We start from the raw sequence: 17,836 nt of genomic DNA, 5'->3' as shown, positions 1-17,836 counted from the left end.
CCACATTATGATGGTCCCAAAGTCATATAACAAAAACAGGTTTAACCAGGGTAATATTATACCAACAATCCCACCTTTTGATGGCAAAAAAATTTGAGCCTTTTGCACTTGATTCTGTTGTACTATGAAACATTGAAGTCTGAGTAGCTTTCCCATGTGTAGATCCATCCATCATTTTGCAGCATATCTGAATTTTTTCTTGGGTTGTTTCTTTCAAGAGAGGAACCCAACTATACCTATCCTAATCCTACCCATGTTCTAAATATGCTTCAGCTCCATGCATAACCAGAGTAGTGAAATTGTACACTAAAATTGTATACTTAACTTCATGCTTAATGTGAAAGGTGACACTCAAAAAATGGTTATACAGTCAATGAGGATTCTTTTCAAAGTGCACTTTCCACATGACTGCAGTGGAAAGCTATTGCAAATATATGAGATACTCCCTCTAAAATGAAGGGATCCTGGGAAGGTTACCCAGAGCTAGTGTTGCCATTTGACACTAATGTCTGCATCTTTTCATCCACCCATCAAATGTAAATACCCTTGTGTTGATGAAGGATTAAATTATGATCACAGGAGGTGATGATAAGTAGCATGTGCAATAAATATTATGGTTACAGCTTGAATAAATAGGAAAAATTAAAATACTGCTTCTCCTTTGAAGACAACTGTTTTTTATCTCTGGTTCCATAACTGACTGATAGCCACTTGTGAAATACTATCAGTGTTTTCCTGGACAACAGCAGCAATGTACTTTATGGATGTTGAAGTTGTAGGTATGGGATTTGGAAACCAGTCTGCTTTTCTATTGTTTACAGCACACTTCTGTTCCCCAGGCTGGCTCTAGGGCAGTGAATACTGATATGAATGTCAGTGAACAAACAGGACTTGAGTCAAAGCTGTCCATGTGTCAAATGACTGTCCATGCTCTCAAAGCCAAAATTAGCACAGTGCACTCCAATGTATTGATGGCCAGTACATGCTCCCTATACAAAGAATGTTTGTAAAATCTTTAGAATTCTAATCTTTATGTTTTTTGTTTCTGAAGAAAATCAATAACTAGGGAAAAGTTGTAGGGGTCTGATTCTTCAGGCCTTTATAAACATCGCTTTGTATGAATGTTATTTAACTGTTTAAGGCAGTACGTTCAGGGAGGAGGGATGTGCTTGGTGTAGAAGGGAACTGTAGTAAATCCCTTTGTGGCACAAATCAGGCAGTCATACAGGCATTGCTAAGGATGGAACAGTTCTGTCAGAAAGCCCTAGGCACTGCTCTGTGCAGTGCACACTTGGCAAGTGAGTCCCACAGAGATGAATTAAGTACATTGAGTAACTCGGGTTTCTGGCAAGGCCATGTCTGTGTGCAAACAGGAGTTCTGCAGCATGGGCTCAGCCCACGTGTCTGAGCTGCTTCAGCCCACCCAACCCAGCAGATGCAGGTGCGCCCTGCAGCAGCACCGGGGCTCCCTCTGCGTGGAACACGGCTGCAGGGTGCTCAGGGAGTGCCCCATGGCCTGCCAGAGAGCAGGCTGGCATGGAAAGGATCTTCCAGCTGCTGCCTGGGTAAAACCTTCACGTATTAAAACAGGTCCAGACAAGAACCTAGGAGGGCTAGTTTTGATAAACTTTGTTTTGTGGGTTTGCCAAATGTAGAGCAGGTGCAATCTCCTCTTCTGCTAGAAGATGAATCTTGCAGATCAGGAAATCCTGGCAAGTGTTCTGTTCCATGTCCTGCTCAGTCAGGTGGTGTCCCGTTTGTGTTTGCACCATCATTGATGATACTGTGATGAGGCTGTTGTGCCTTCTGTTGCAGGGAGTTTGTTTTATTTAGTTCAAAGTGTAATACGTAGCTTTCATTATTTAAATATGAATTGCCACCAAATTCAGCACATAAAGAACAAATGCAGTAGATTTGCTAGAAAAATCAAACCTCTGCAGGAAGACTGTTTTCAGGATTTTCATGGACTATTTCAAACAGTGTAGGCATTCAGTGAGAATGACATGATTTCAGGAAAGTGTTTCTGCTCCTGATCTTTGTTTCACCATATAGGAGGACACAATGTTGGTTAATATGCAGTTGTTATTAGCTGTGGCCCTCAAAACACCTTACAGAGATGGGAAGCCAAGGGACAATGAAAGCTGTGAAAAGAGATTTCAGTACAAGTTGGTTGGTTCATTGTCTTTGTCAGCTTGGTAATGTCACATGTGCTGTTTGATGGCCTGAGACACACATGATCTGTTGGACTTCTCTGCAGGGAGAGTTTCCTCTGGGGCAGGGAAGAGACTCTACCCCTAAGTACTTAGTGCTCCTAGGTGGGGTGGTGCTGGACAGAGCTGCTTGGGAATTCAGGACTGTGCAGCTTGTCACTGGTCTAGCAGGAGCTACCCGATATGCTGGTCAGGGAACAGACCAAGGCCCGAATTGAGATGAAGGCATTCCTCAATTTTGTGTGAAACTGCAACACATGAAATGGCAAAGAAATTACACATGGTGAGACTGGGAAGTTGCAATAAAACAGAGCTACAGCACAAGACTTAATTTTAATAAACAAATACTAGCTGTTGTTCAGAGCCTTTGTGCGTTCCAGGATGTACTTGTTCAGCCTGTTCCTCTCTAAGTGGTATGCATAAATCTGCAAATAATTTCTAATACAGTAACCTCTGCCTGCCATATCAGCCCCAAAAGTCCTGGTAAGTGATGCATACATAAGTCAGATAATTTCCTGAGTTTGCCTTTAATTCCAGGATAGAAGACTTTATTTCTACAATGTAAAAAAAAAAAAAAAAAACAACCCAAATTCAGTGGTCTAATCAGTCTCACCTGCCATACTAGTATTGTTCCTGTTGGGTGCATTTCCCACAGCGTGTTCCCAGGAAGGCAACTCTTGTTTTGGAAAATCTTGCTCTTGTTGAATACCCTTGTTTTCACATATTGTCATTCCTCCTCTTCCCTCCTTGCACCTTCTCGCTGCCCTTTCCTCCTCGGCCTGCACAGGACAGCCAGCTCGTCAGACGGCTGGAGGAATGTGTATTTTTATAGTATGTTTGTGGTTCTTGTCATACATGGCCACAGATTCTACTTGTGGCCATTATGCTACTCTTGCTCAATTTTAATGAAAAACTTCTAGATTCTCTTATTGGCAGAATTTTTGGTCCGATACTGCATTTATAATGGGCTACCAATGTTTAATTAATTCCAGAATTGAAGAGGAGAACTACTACAGCTCTGAAGTCTGAGTATTGTGGGGGGATAGGATGTAAGAAAATAAAGGTAGTGCAGAAGGTAATCTCACCCCTGAGGAGCTGCAGCTGTACCAATCACCAAAGATTAGGAACAAGCCTGCCCTTAATAGGCCACAGCTGTGTCCAATAAGCATGAGTGCTACAAAAGAGTGGGTTAGCTGGTCGAGAGGAGAGCTGGAGTTTGTTGGCTGTGCTGTGAAGAAGGAGTCAGTGCTGTGAGGAGATGACCATGAGAAATCACCAAAAAGGTATGGAACTTTTGCAATAAGATGACAACAGAGTATTGTTGAGTGTTCAGCTAACAGAAACTCTGCAACTCTCCGGTTGTTCATTAAAGCAATTTTATAGAGGTTTATACCTCATATCAAGAGACTCTTATGCAGTTTCAAAGGTTATTAATTATTACATGTGTAGTGGATTTGCCACAAGAGGTTGCTGTATGCCTACAGCTTGTTCCAGCTCTGCCAGCTGAGCTGCCCTCAGAAATACTGCTGGTTTCTGCCAAAGAGGTATATTTTAATATGCTGGAAAAGCTTTAAAGAAAAAGAATAGATAAGTTTATAAAAACCTCATTTAGTATTTCATGGGGGACATGACTACCTAGAAGCTGTGAAGATACAAAGGGTATCCATGGTACCATAATTCCATGGTAGCAAAAAGTGGTATCAGACTCCCCACCCTTCCTCCAGTCTCTGGGTTCCCAGCTGGAGTCAGGTACAGGTGAGGCAGCACAAGGAACAGGAAAGAGTGCAGACTGTGTTGGTATTGAGTCCATTCAGTATGATTTTCTCAGTTTGTAGATGCTTACATAGTATGTTTCTGAATGTGGTCACTTCATAGCAAATTCATTGCTCCATGAAACAGGCAACGTTAAAAAGCTGGATATAGCATCCCACAGTCAACAGTTATGTATTGAGAGATGAAGTTTCTGAACCCCTCTCAAGACACAGTGTATTTCTTTTATATTTGGGCCTGACTTCTGGAGACCAATTCAGAAGTTGTCATTATGTAAAGGAATTATTAAGACTTTTCTTAAGTTATTATAAAAATATTTTATATAATAGGTATCATTTTAGTTGCAAAATATGCAATTACCATATACTGAAATAGAACAGTCACTACAATGAAGATTGATATTAAAATTTAAATTCAACTCTCTACTTTCATTGATCACAACTTTATTAAATTTTTTCTAGTTTAAATTTTTCATGTTCAGTGTGTTTTTTCAAAGTTAAAGAGAGAGTTGGAACAAACTGAGCTACCCTTAAGCTGCATGAGTCTGAAATATTTGTTTTTTATATGTTGCAATCAAGAAATATTAATATAATATAATATATATATATAAATAAATATAAATAAAATGAACGCACAAAGGCTCTGAACAACAGCTAGTATTTGTTTATTAAAATTAAGTCTTGTGCTGTAGCTCTGTTTTATTGCAACTTCCCAGTCTCACCATGTGTAATTTCTTTGCATTTCATGTGTTGCAGTTTCACACAAAATTGAGGAATGCTTCATCTCAATTCGGGCCTTGGTCTGTTCACTGACCAGCATATCGGTAGCTCTGCTAGACCAGTGACAAGCTGCACAGTCCTGAATTCCAATTACAGACACATTGACTTAAAACAAGTCAAAACCACAAATTTAGACTGATTTTGCTGAAACTGTGCACAGGTGACAGGTGTGTTGCTTATGTCTGGTGTGTGTGCATTTGAACTCTTCTCCAGTAAAGTCTGTTGAGGTTTCTGTAGACAGTACTTGTAAATGTGCCACAAGCAGCTCTCCAATTATGTCAAAAGTTCTAGCTGCTGGTTCTAAAATTAGTTTTGATGCCTTGAATTGTAATGAATAAAAAAGACAATAAAGGAGGTGACAGGGAGATGGCAGAATGTCCAAACACTTAGCAGAGCTAGGCTGTAAGGAATTTAGCTGGTTGAAGTTCATATACTGTTCTAAAAAGCGCACAGCTCACAAATGGGATGTTTTTTCCTTTGTGTCATGCTCTGCCGGTGAGGAGGTTCACAAAGGAAGCTGGGAGGGAGCAGAGCTGGGACAGGTAACCAAAGCTGACCAGAGGGATATTCCACACCATAGAATTTCATTCCCAGTCTCTGAACGGGGGAAGGTACCCAGAAGGGCCTATCTAAATTTGGGAGGCAGGGGGTCTGGCATTATTCAGCCAATGGTGAGCAATTCCATTGTGCATCACTTGGTTTTTTCCCTTTTTATTATTTGCCATTATTATTGTACTTTATTTTCAATTATTAAACTGTTATTATCTCAACATGCAAGTTTTACTTTGATTCTCCTCCGCATTCCACTGGGGTGGGGGTGAAGAAAGTGGGTTGAGGGAGCAGCAGCTGCATGGTGTTTCATCTCCAGGTGGGTTTAAAATCATGACAATCTACTACCTTAAAATCAGTAAATTAAGGATTTAATACCAAATTATTATGTTGCATGAGAATGAATCTGCTGGGATAAAAGCATCTACATTGAATGGAAACCTCTGAAATTTACTAATTACCTTCCTTGAAAGCACCTTCCAAAATCAAGAACTGGAATAGTAGGTTAAGATGAGAAGCATGAATTAAGATAACACTGAAGCTGAGCTGAAAAGGAGGAAAAGTCTGATTTTGAATTTCTCTAGCTCCCAGCATATATGTTAACACAATGAACACTGCTGCCATTCTATTTCAGTGTGATCTGATTCCTGTTTTCCTAAATAAAAAAACTGCTAGAAGCCTGCATGAGAAGTGTGAGACTGAGGAGAGCCATAACCTTTGTGAGAAGAAAGAAGAGCTGAAGAATTTCAGTGGCTAGAAATGGATAAATCATCTGAACAAATGAGTGGAAGGAGCAGAAGGCAGAACAGTTAAAGTAGAACAGCTGTGAGCTAAATATTTCCCAGAAGGAAGCTACTGATGGGAGCAAAAATCTTTATGTTCCTGATATCAAAAGCATTTGCTCTACTGAGACAAACTGAGAAGCACCAGAATCCATTGTGAGCTGTCCTGTGAAGCAGGACCTAAATCCAATTGACTGTAAGTACTATTTCAAAACTCTTGGGTTCATATCTAGAGGAAGAGAGTGCTAGTGCTGGACCTGCTGAGGAATAGATCCAACAACAGTGGAGTCATAGCTCAGTTTCTTGTCTCAGATTTCAGACACAAAGACAAAATCATAAAATGCTGCCCAAACTTTTGACATTTCTTCTTAGAAGGAAAATTCCTTTATTTCCAGATATAGGCCTCATCACAGCGGCAAAATGTAGGGAAGAGAATGTGATTAAGAGGATTCTCCACTGGAGAAAAGGCACTGTACACTTGCTGCTGGCTGAGGTGCATACAGCATTCTCCCCTTTGGTTTTGGAACCAATCTTCAGCTACCAAGCTGGTGAAGTGACAGTGAAAGAAGACTAATGTCACTTATTGCTGTTTCTCTTCTCACCCTGAGGGCCTTGTCTCCAGTTCCTCTGCTCTTCTGACACCAAACAAGGCAGTTATCGCCAATATTCTGCAGAGAACATTGTGCTACTTGTGTATCGGCCTGTTGCTTCTTTCTGAACACATACATGGATTGTCTTTGTGCTCCTTACAGACACATTGGAAGACATCTTGTGAAATGCTTGCATAGTGTAGAAAATGTTCTAGAATATTCTGGCACTGTAATTTTGCAGCTAAATTCATATTTGCTTTGTCATTATGAATTACATATGAAAATCAATTAGAGTTTGCACAGAAAACAGCAAATCCTTATTAATTTATAAATGTATTTTGGTTTCTCCCTCCATTTTCCTTTCTGGTGGGAGGAGGATATCTTTTTGTATTTAATTATATGAAATTGTAGAGGTTGTGTGTAGCAAAGCTAAGCACTTTGGCCTCTATGCAGGGAATAGCTGCAGTATTGGACACTTGGGGTGGAAGAAGCAAGCAGCTTCAGGTTGGGAGAGAAAAACATATCTACTGAATGTTTCTGCTGACATTTTTGATTGATGTGCTCATAACAATGGCTTGCAGATCACCACTGCGAAACCTATGTTATACTTAACATAGTTAATACCACCAGGCACTTCAATGCTAACGCCGTTGGTGTAAGACAGTTATCTCTCCACGTGTGACATTCCCAGCCATAGATAACGCTCTTTGGCGGCTACTTTGGTACAGCTTATTGGGGTTACCATGGGTGCCCCCACAGGAAAATTACCAGCACCTCGGGTTTTTTCTCATAAGCTACCATCTGAAATGTCTTTTTGAGGAGCTAAATATTTTAATACTCTTGCTGCCCGGCATTATCTTCAGCCTTCAGATTAGTTTTGTGGGTTTCTTCTGCAGTCTCTCATTCTTCAGTATCTTGGAAAATATGGATAGATAGATTGGGAATGCTGTTCAGAGATAATGCCACCTCTACACGTGCTTGCGATCCCTCATTTGTACAGGTAAAGAACACACTGGCTTCTTTTGGAGCAGCAGCGCTGATGCCATGTGGTTTTGCCATGGCAGCCCCATACCCTTTTGAAGGTGCTGCTTTCCAGGACGCAGTTTGTCTTTTTCTGTGTTGTGGGCAGGGCCACACTCCTTGTTCCTCCTACACCTGGCATTTCAAATCTGGCTGTCAGAAATGCCTTGTGTGATCCAGTTCAGAAAGTAACTTGGATCAGTCAGATCTTAACAGAATCACAGAATGGGTCAGTTTGAAAGCGACCGCAGTGGTTCATATGGTCCAACCTCCCTGATCCATCAGGGTCATCCCAGAGCACATGGCACAGGATTGTGTCCAGACGGTTCTTGAATACAAGCACCTGTGGAGGGAGACTCCATAACCTCTCTCTGCAGTCTGTTCCAGACCTGGTGTTATTATTTATACTACTTATATTCCCCTCGTCTTCTGCCGTGTGCAGCCTTTATAAGCTCCGACGCGATTACTTTCGTGTTCCTGACGGAAGGCTGCTTTGGTGGAAGTGGGTGGCCTCCGGTGCGGGCTCGGGGCAGGAGCCCCCAGCCCCGAGCGGCGCCAGTGGGTTCCCAGGAGCAGGGCTGAGCCGGGCGGAGCGCACGGACGGTGGGGCGCTCCGAGCAGCACGGTCCGCGGGCCCGGGCCCGGCTCTGCGCGGTCGGTGTTGGTGGAGCAGCTCCGCGGCTCGCGGAAGGGCGGCCCGGCCGAGCGGGCACTGCCTCGCCCGGCGCTCCGGCCCGGCCCCGCTCCGCCCCAGCCCGTCCCGCGGGGGGCGGGCGCTGCCGCCGCCCCTCCCGTGAGCTCATCCCGCCGCCGCGCCTGCCCAGCCCGCAGGAGCCCGGGCTGGGCCGCGCGCGGAGCCCGAGGCGAGGGGCCGGGCCCGCCGCTGGGTGAGACCTCCCTGCCTCTTCCTCCCCTTCCCTTCTTCGCCCCGCGCCGCGCCGGGCCGGGGGCTGCGCGGGGTCGGCGGGCGCGGAGCCGCCGCTGAAAGTTTGTGGCGGAGGAGCGTGTGCGGGCATGTCGGGCAGGCGCGGGCCGGGGCCGGGGGCAGGGCGCGGAGGGGCGCGGCCCGGGCCCGGCGGGGTGGCCCAGCGCTCCTCGGTGGCCCGGGGCCGGCACGGGCCGGGGGAGGCGCTGCCCGGGCGGGGCCCGGCCGGGATTTCCGCCTCTCCGGCCCGCACTGTCACGTTTCGGTGACTGGGGCGGTTTTCATGCCATTACCACTGAAGATCTGGGGAAAAAAAAAAAAAAAGCTGCTTTCTTCAAAACTTCCTTTCTTGGTGGTGTTTGTGTTTGGTTTCGATATTGGAAGGCGAGGAAGAGCCCCTGAGAAGCGGCACAACGCCCGGGCAGAGCCGGGCTGCGGGGATGGGACGGGACGGGACACGTGCGTGTCTGTGGGCAGCGACCTTGTTTTGACGGCTGGAGCAAAAGGGCCTGCCCTAGATGTCATCAGTGTTCCTGCTGGGATCTCAAGCATAAAATGATAAAACGATACGTTGATTAGTTTTTATTACGTGAGTTACTGATAGTGCATAGGAACGGTGTATTTTAAAGCAGACTTTCTTAAAGCTTTCTGATCCCCTGCCCCTGGGCCCCGCTCTGCAGCCCCGCGGGCGGCAGTGCCACTCGCCCGCTCTGCCTTGCATGGCGGCTCCTGACCAAGCCGCTGCTTTTGCACCATTTGGAAAGCTAACAGCTGAGGATGTGGGAGGTTTACTTCGGGCTTCTGTGACTGCTGCGTGTAAAGACAGTTGGCAAGAGGTTTGTTCGCTGGTCTGGAGTATTTTAAATGTTTTACTCATCCAGCCTACTTCAGAGTTTTGCAGGATTATTCAGTATGTGCAGAAGTCGTATGTTACTTCATATTTTTGATAACTGTTGCTTAAAAATAGCCTGATACTTAAAAATTGAAAATACCAGGGAATTTGGGAAATAAGTGTGATGCCTTAGATCGTAGAAAATTTCCTTCCACTGTTATTATACAGTGGCCAAAAATGAACCTTTCCCATTTGTTCTGATCTGCTGTATAAGTGCTGTTTAAGTGAAAAATGGTAATATATTATTAAATAGTGCCAGTGAGCAAGGTAAACATAAGTACTGCTTCTTTTTGCCACTGTTTGGGTAGTGCATTCAGCGCTTCATTTATGTGGATGCTCTGAAGTTCTGGTTGCCTTGCTTTCTCAGTGTAGCTAACCATTGGAATGTCCAAATAGTGATGAATTATATCTGCTTTAGAGCCAAAACATATTTGTTTCATGGCCAGAGTTGCTCAGCTTCCCATAAGAGTATGTAGGAAAAAAGACATTTTGTGTGTATGACCACAGTCCTGAAGCTGATGCCATGGCAACTTTGTGATCTGAATTATATGTTGGAAGGCAGCTGAGCAGTCTTAGCAGAGGTGTTTGTTTTTCTTTAGCTGAACTTCTTCCCCTTATCAAGATTAAACCTTTCTTTGAAGGTGGAAGATTATTTAGCAAGTTTTCAAACTCCTGTGCATGTAAGAATATCAGCCTGATCTGTTAGTTATTCGTAATGACATCCACAAATATCTGTAAATTGTAATTTATATCCATTATTTTAAAATTGAGGTTTATATGTTGGGATCCTGTTTTGACTAAAAAGTGGTATTTCAGGCTCTGTCAGGAGCTAGATCTTCATATTTTCTGGAAAAATAGATAAAGGTCAGCTTTAGGTTTTATGTGTGGGAAAGTCTGAGAAAACTGGGTTAGTTCAAGCCTTTTTGTTGCTTTCAGCTCCCAAGACTTGATGTGGAGGTTGGAGAGTTTTTTTATCACAAAGCTGCTGCAATGGAAATAAAAATCACAGCATATGGCCTACCAAATGTGTAAGGTCTTATTTCTTAACAATATGTTTGTGTATAGGAAGCACCACTGTTAGAAAACTGACCTCTGAGTATTGAAGGCATAGCGTAACACCAAACTGAAGAAACCCCAGAAGCAACCTCTGGAACATTACGTGATCCTCACTACGTTTGGTTTTGTGTTTAGTTTGATAAGTGCATATTTTATTTATTTATTTATTTTTAATAAGTTTGTTTTTGTGGAGCCTTAACCTCTCTGATCTTATCCTGAAGGGAAGTAAATAAAGGGATCAGTTGCTCATTAATGCAGAATATCTATTGTGTGGTCTAATGTTAATATGTCTGTTTGCTCTGCTGTCTCCTACTATCCTTTCCTTTTAAAATTCATTGTTTAGCATGACTGAATTAATCCTTCTGTATTCATTGTACTTGAGAAGTTCTGTAGAGGTATTTCAGCATGCTTAATTGACTAGATTATTTATCTAAGTATAAAACTGTAGAGCTCAGGGGATGATCTCTGTGCTGTGTTTGGGCTCTCCACAGATATTTTGGAGTCTCCTGTGGTGTCCATCTCCTGCTTGCTGGAGTGTAGGAGAGTCTGAACTGGAGCACAGTTTCTATTTCACTTGGTTTGTGCTTCAGTCAAACAGGGTGCTTTTGGTCTCCTTTCATAGCTAAAATGTCCTCTTGTTCTCCCTCCCTGTTTTAGCTTCATAAACCTTGAGAGGTTTATCCAGCATAGTGATTTCAGATTTTTGTGCTGTGTAGGTGATACATCACTGTGTGGGCTTTTTTCATCCATCATTGTCACTCCTGTTTCTTGAAGGATATGCATTCTAGTTCATGTTCATGGAATTTAACTTCTGAAAGTCCTGTTTCTCTTGCTGTGTTTCTGGAATTTTGCTTTTGCTCCCCCTCTCACCAAGAGGAGGCTTGCTAAGCTATAGGCCTAATCTGTAAAGGTACTTTGTTACTAGAGTATTCGATTTTGTAATATCTTAGCTTCAGTGCTTGGCCTGCTTGTGTAAAGTATGGAGATACTCCTGTGCCTGAGGGGTGTTCATTAGAGTGTGGGAACAAAGGGCCAGGCAGCTGTGCCTGTGAGAGGTATTTCTCCACTGAGTGATGGGGAGCATTGCTGGCACATGGGCTTTGTTTCCTGACGTGGTGTCATCTATTTAATATTTCCCATATTCTCTCCTCTCGATCTGGAATACTAATTTCTAATGAGGGTGCCAGTTTGAGAGCAGAAGCTCCTCTGGCTTTTGGAGTGACTGGCTGTGCAGATGAGCCAGCTGGACAGGTGTGAGTGTCCCGTTGGTGTCTGGTCCCACGGGACAGGTCCTTGGTGCAGGCAGGGAACAGTTTGCTGTCAGCCTCGTGGCTGGTGTGACCCCTCAGCCTGGCATTCTTGCTGGGCTGCAGAAGTCATGTGCAGTGATGGCAGCGGCGAGTTCTGCCACAGCCCTTGCTGAAATTTCAGTGTCTGGTCAAGTCAAAAGCTGCCTTTTCATGCTGTGGAAGTTGTCAGTGCTCACTGAATTATGCCTGTCTGACCTTTTTCTGTAAACACTCTGTGTCAACAGGTGCAGGGTTATGGTTTGCAGGGTTTGTGAGGTGACTGACTCGGTGAGGCACTCTTTGTGAAGCACTTCTCAGGCACTTCTGCAGTCTAAATGGCCAAAATAATTTTGTGAATGCAGATAGTCTTGAAGTCATCTAGTTCTTCCTCATGTGCATTAGGGAATTCAGCTGTACCTAGATGTGTATGAAATTGGAAAACTACATGCAGCTTAAAGTTCTAGTTATCTTAAATATTGTAACTACATAATAAATATATACAATATATAAAATATATACAAAGTTACAGATATGTGTTTTGAATATCGGAGTGGTTTATATCAGCTGCCCTTAATTCATGGTGATGCAAATTAGAACTTGTAGATTATCATTAAATGCAGATTTCCTCCATGTTTTAGAGTTCTGTAATAAGGGTTTAAAAGAGAAAAAACCACCACAACCTACAGTAGAATTGTTCGCAGTCTCATCTCGCTCTGCAGCAGAATTCCCGCTGATTAGTGATGCACGTGTTAGTGGAATTTATCACTTCTTATTTTTAAGAAGAGATACCTGGTGGCCCAGCTCTGTCAGAATGACCCCACGTAAGAGGTGTGCCAGGTGACAGTGGGTGCGTAGGGTGAGGGGGTGCTGCTTGTTTGCTGCGTATTTCATATATTTGATAATTAACTGCTTTAAGACCAAAGGGTTCTGTAAAATGTTTGCTGCACTACACTGCAGTTGTGTATGTGGAGTAGGTTGTTTTTTTGTGTTGTTTGTGTTTGCTAGTGGGTTTTTTTTTTTTGGTTTATTATTTGGAGGTTTTTGCTTTCCTTTTTATTTTTTTAAGAGTCGATCTTAGTCATGGCTAAATTTAGCTCCAGCAGGAGAGAAGCTGGAGCTTGTTAGCACACAGGAAACGCCCTGACAGGAGGTTTTTGATGTGTGTGTTTGTGTGTAAATGTGAACTCTGCAGCTCCACGATGGAGTCGGGCCTGTGCACCTTTGGGTAGGTCACAGTGGTTTTACATCTTTAAATGTTGTCTTAGATTCTGGTGGAACTTCGCTACGTTAAGTAGTAAATATGTATTTTAACTTGTCAAAAACTGGTAGTTTTAAGTTAAATCCAAAGCTATCCCTCTTAAAACAGCAGAGGCGTTTAATTGCTGAAAAGACAGTTCAGATTTTATCTCCTTCAGCTTTGTGTTATCTAGAAAAATACTAGAATTTGTGTAGTCTAAAGACTGTGCTTTTCTCTTTTTAGTCATTTACAATTCAACTAATCCATTTCTGTCTTAGCAGGTGTCCCCTTCCTTAGGATCTATATTTCTGACCATGCTTTAACAATTAAGTATTTGAACAATATCCAAGTAAGAGTAAATAGAAGCACAATATAACCTTTGCTTTTTGGAATTTAAATGAGGTGGAAGTTGGTAGAGGCTTGGGTTTGATTCTTTTTCTGTGTTGTGTGGGGGTTTTTGTTGCTTGGGGTTTTTTTGTTGTAGCTTTTGAACAAGAATGACAAAACACAAAATATTCTCAGTGTGGGTTTTAGGGAGACTGGTTCTGTGTTTTACACCAGAAATGCCTTTGAGTTCAGTTGATTATTTAGGTCTGTTTTACACTGGGCTAAATACCACTGAGGTTGCAAAGGGATTTTTTTTGTGTGTTAGTAAGGACTGACTTCCTAGATTTTTCTACAAAATTTTCCAGCAATTGAAAGTTTGAAGCGGAATATTGCTGCCACAAAGCATAGGCATGATAGGATAAAATTTTCAGCGCTTCCTAACTACTGATACAGAATGTTTATGCTCATGCAAGAATTCCTTTGGAAAGAAAGGAGACAAGACATAGAGGGAAGACTTTGTTTTACTCTCAGATAAACTGTACTTGGCAAAGGTAGAATGGAGCGTAGGAGCATTGTGCCTTCTAGTGTCATGTATTAATCTGTTGTGCAGTTACAGAATTCAGTGGTGCTGGTATATTCAAAACTCTAGCAATACAGAGCTGGTGTGTATGTTTTTGTTTATTTATTCTCTGTCTAAGCCTTTCTTTGTGCCACTGTGGTATGTCACCAGCAGCTTATAAAGTGTTTTATGCTCATTTTGAGGTATTGGGCATAGTTTAAAAGTCTGAGGGGGAAAAAAGACCTAATTAATATTGGGTTTTTTCCCCGACCAGAAGTGTTGAACTTTGTCCTTTTAAGGCAAGGGATGAGAAATCATAAAGGCACACTATTGCTGTTCACTTTAATTGGTGTTACTGAGGTGTGAACTGTGGGTATGAAGAAGCTGAAATGCTTTTGCATGTGTGTCAGTAAGCATCACAGTAGGTGCGAATGACTTTGGTATATCTTTTGGCTTTGTTTTTTTACTTTTTGATAACATTGTCTGAAGTATTTCTAAGCTGTAGTAGTTGGTTCATTCCCTTCACCTGCATGCTCTGGAATGTGAATGATGTTGTACTGGACCCAAGGTGGTGCTTTTAGCATTACTTCAGTTTATTTTTTATACCCTTCAGAGCATTGCTGTTGCTTTGCTGTTGCAGCCCTTAGGGTTAGCTCTCTCTGTGTGCATAACTCACATAGCAAAAGGTGAGTTGCTTTGGAAGTACTTATCTTTATTTTTGTATTTCATTTTATAGGGGAAAAGGAAGGAAGTGGACTTTATTTCCAGGTAGTAGGCAGTTTTCATATCTGCACTGATTGTGGTCTGAATAAGCAACCATCTTGCATGCCAGTCGTGTTCTGTGTTAGAATAGATCATCGAAGAACTCTTTGCACAGTAGGGAAATTGGCCTCAATTCCAAAAAGAGAAAATCTAGGATGGAATTGTCCTTGATTCCTTTTATTTGGTCTCTCATTAACCCTTATCTATATTCTAAGAATAGCAATGACATAGACTGTAGAGTTGCAGTTCTATATGAAGCCTGTCTGTCCTGGTTAATAGAAAATTCACACTTGTATTTGCAAAATAAGAAAGTTAAATATAATTTGTGACTTTTCAGGTCTTCCTTTTTTTTTCTCCCCCTTGCTACTCTATTCTAGCTGTGTATGTAAAGTACCTTTCTTAGATTCTGAAATTCATTAATGCCTTCAGGTCCTACCATTGCATAATGCAGGCTTTCTAACATGGTGGATGGTTTTTGTATGCTTAATTTGATAAATTTATTTTGCTTTTTATCCAGTAAGTAATCATAAATTACTTCCTTTCAGTGTATTTCATTTTTTGTTAGATGATGCAGTTTCGGGGGGGTGTTTGCGAGGTTTTTCCGTTTTCGTGATGCTGAGCTTGGGGAGGGCTGGTTAATGTCCAGCTTTGGGAGGCGGCTGGAGCTGCTGCAGGACGGCAGTGTCCGTGTGCTGTGTGCCCGTGGTGCCCAGGGAGTGCCCCCTGGGCACAGCCTCTGCCTGGCTGCCCTGCGTGGGGCTGTGGCAGGGCTGTGTGGGCACTGTCATCCAGGCCTGGAGGCCTCCAGCCCTCTGGGTACTGCTCGTTGCATATGCTTCAGGTTATTCGTAGGAGCTCAACAATTCTGAGCTGAAAAGTTGGGGATAATCATTCCCACACATGAATTTACGTGCGCTGCAGTGCGAGCCCTTCTGTGCTTCCTGCACTTCAAACATCATCCCTGCATTTGCTCTTGGAGGTCCCCACCAGTGCAGACAGCTCAAGAGAGGCACTTCTGAGATTACTGAGTTATCAATCCAATGAAAAACTGTAATATGAAAAAAATTGAAGAAATAAGTGTAGTACAGAAGAAGTGTGTTAAGGAGTATGTTTATTTTCTATGGATAAATTTCTTCATAAGGTAGAAGTCAAAATTTGCTTTTAGAACACACATTTCAAAGCAAGGGGAATCAATGGGAGCTGCCTGTGTTGGAATGACTAACATGTCATGAAGAGCAGTTTAGGCTTTATGCTATGATAAATGATGTCATGGAGGTGAAGGGAAGAAAAAAAATCAGAAAAATTCTGTTGTACTGATTTCTCTTCTGTGCTTTATTCCATCAACTAAAGAGAACTTTCTGAGGAATCCACAGTTTTTGGATGGAAGACTTTTACTTTTCCTGTTGATGTCATGTGGGGTTCATGGCAGTCTGTTACATAAGACAGCATAGTCAGGTTACGTTTTTCCCCCCTTCTTGTTGTGTTATTCCGTACTGCAAGTTTTCTTAAATGAGATACTTTTTGAATTTTTCAATAGAGAAAACAAATGCAATTACAATTGTCAGATGCTCCCAGAAAGCTTTTTGGGAAAGAAGTGATCTTCATAATTGCTTCCATTCTGTTTTCCTTGCTTTGTAACTGAAGTTACTTCCGTGAAAGAACTGTCTTTCAGGTTTATCAGCCCAAGTACATTTTCTTATACTTCAGTGTGCAGTCACCTGCGGTGATGCTCTGCTCGCTGGAGGGTGCCTGTTGGTGTGTGGCAGGCACCAAGCGCTGTGGGATGGAGGAGTGGGTTGCTCCGCTGCCCCGTGTGTGGGCACGGGGGGGTGGCACCGTGTCCTGCTGCTGTCCCTGCTGCTGTTCAGCCTTGCAGCTGGCGTTCCCAGCTGACACCAGGCCGCTCCCGCTGCCGCCAGTCAGGCGGCTGAGCTCCGGTCAGAAGTTAGGGCTTGATTTTAGTTTATTTTGCTGGGGTATCTTAGAGCAACTTACTCAGGTCTAGCCCTGTAACTGCAATTGGATGTGGAATGTGGAGAATGCTGCATTACTTTTCTGGACCAGAGGACAGCAAACTCTTAGTTGCTTAGTTCAAGTATTGAAATATTTCTTGTGCATGACCACTTTGCTTAACCAAGAAATAAGAAATAAATGTGACTACCAAAAGGTTTCTCGTAATTACTTCACTGTTTTATTTGTATTGATCCTGCTTCTTGTTTCGACTTGTGTGAATGGACATTGCATTTATTTTTGTTTCTCTCTGTTATTCCCTAGGAGCAACATTTAAAATGTTAAAGGCCGTTCTAAAAAAGAGCCGAGAGGGTGGCAAAGGGACCAGGAAAGACCCAGGTATGAATATTACTGTGATGTTTTATACCCCAGGTGAGGTGAGCACTGCAAAGCCAGGACTGTCCAGCCTGTGGTGCAGCAGCTCCCTGTCTGCCTGCCCAGCTGCTGCCTGGGGAGCAGAGCTGCAGCTCTGGCCCTGCCTGCAGCGTGGCTCCAGTGCAGTTATTGCTGCATCTCCAGCGGGCAGCACGGGGACAGCAGCTGGTTGTGGTTGTTGCCCTAGAAGTACTGAGAGCAGGCTGTGTGTGCTGCCAGCTCCTACATGGCCTGGGGCCAGGCCTGCTGACCACAGAAATGCACTTTAAAATGCTTATTCGTTACCTTACAAAAAATCTCAGCACTGGTTGTGTATTATGGGCAATAGAATTTTTATTATGTATGTCCTTTGGAAAAAAAATTATTGAATTAGTGAAAAGCTGTTAAGCTGGTTATCAGGTTTCTCTTACGTTCTAGTTTTTGCTTTAACTACAGAGATTTTTTGAAGGTAAATGTAATCATAATCAACAAATCTTACTTAAAATAAAACTTATTTTAATACTAACCATAAATTTAGTAGGCCACTACTTACCTGCATTACCTTCCAGGAAGCAGGGTAACTAAGAGCTCTCATTGCCATGTTCAAGGGCAAGGAAGGCCCAGCAGTGCTTGCTGAGGAGGAGCAGTAGCTGTAGATGTGCAGGTGTTGGTGACTGATGTGAGCATGCCTGCTCTGTGCCCGGCCTGCTGAAGCCTTTGCTGCA

At 42.9% G+C, this 17,836-nt stretch overlaps 1 protein-coding gene across 6 annotated transcripts in view; it reads left to right on the top strand.

Moving 5' to 3' along the window:
* Nucleotides 1–3,453: 3,453 nt before the first annotated feature.
* TANC1 (tetratricopeptide repeat, ankyrin repeat and coiled-coil containing 1) overlaps nucleotides 3,454–17,836 on the top strand; it is a 57,119-nt gene continuing 42,736 nt past the window's right edge. For 3 of the 6 annotated variants that reach the window (XM_064718902.1, XM_064718901.1, XM_064718900.1), the window contains exons 1-2: nucleotides 3,454–3,493; nucleotides 17,022–17,096. In XM_064718902.1, coding sequence (XP_064574972.1) covers nucleotides 3,469–3,493; nucleotides 17,022–17,096 — 100 coding nt within the window. In that variant the 5' untranslated portion in view covers nucleotides 3,454–3,468. Of the gene's footprint in view, nucleotides 3,494–8,357; nucleotides 8,588–14,669; nucleotides 14,754–17,021; nucleotides 17,097–17,836 lie in introns of those variants that run through there. The other 3 variants (XM_064718905.1, XM_064718903.1, XM_064718904.1) reach the window with 2 other exon arrangements.

Source organism: Zonotrichia leucophrys, chromosome 7 (assembly GCF_028769735.1).
Source record: "Zonotrichia leucophrys gambelii isolate GWCS_2022_RI chromosome 7, RI_Zleu_2.0, whole genome shotgun sequence".
In the NCBI taxonomy this organism is placed as follows: domain Eukaryota; kingdom Metazoa; phylum Chordata; class Aves; order Passeriformes; family Passerellidae; genus Zonotrichia; species Zonotrichia leucophrys.
The sequence above is the reverse complement of the archived record's forward strand: the minus strand, read 5'-3'. Positions and strand labels throughout refer to the sequence as shown.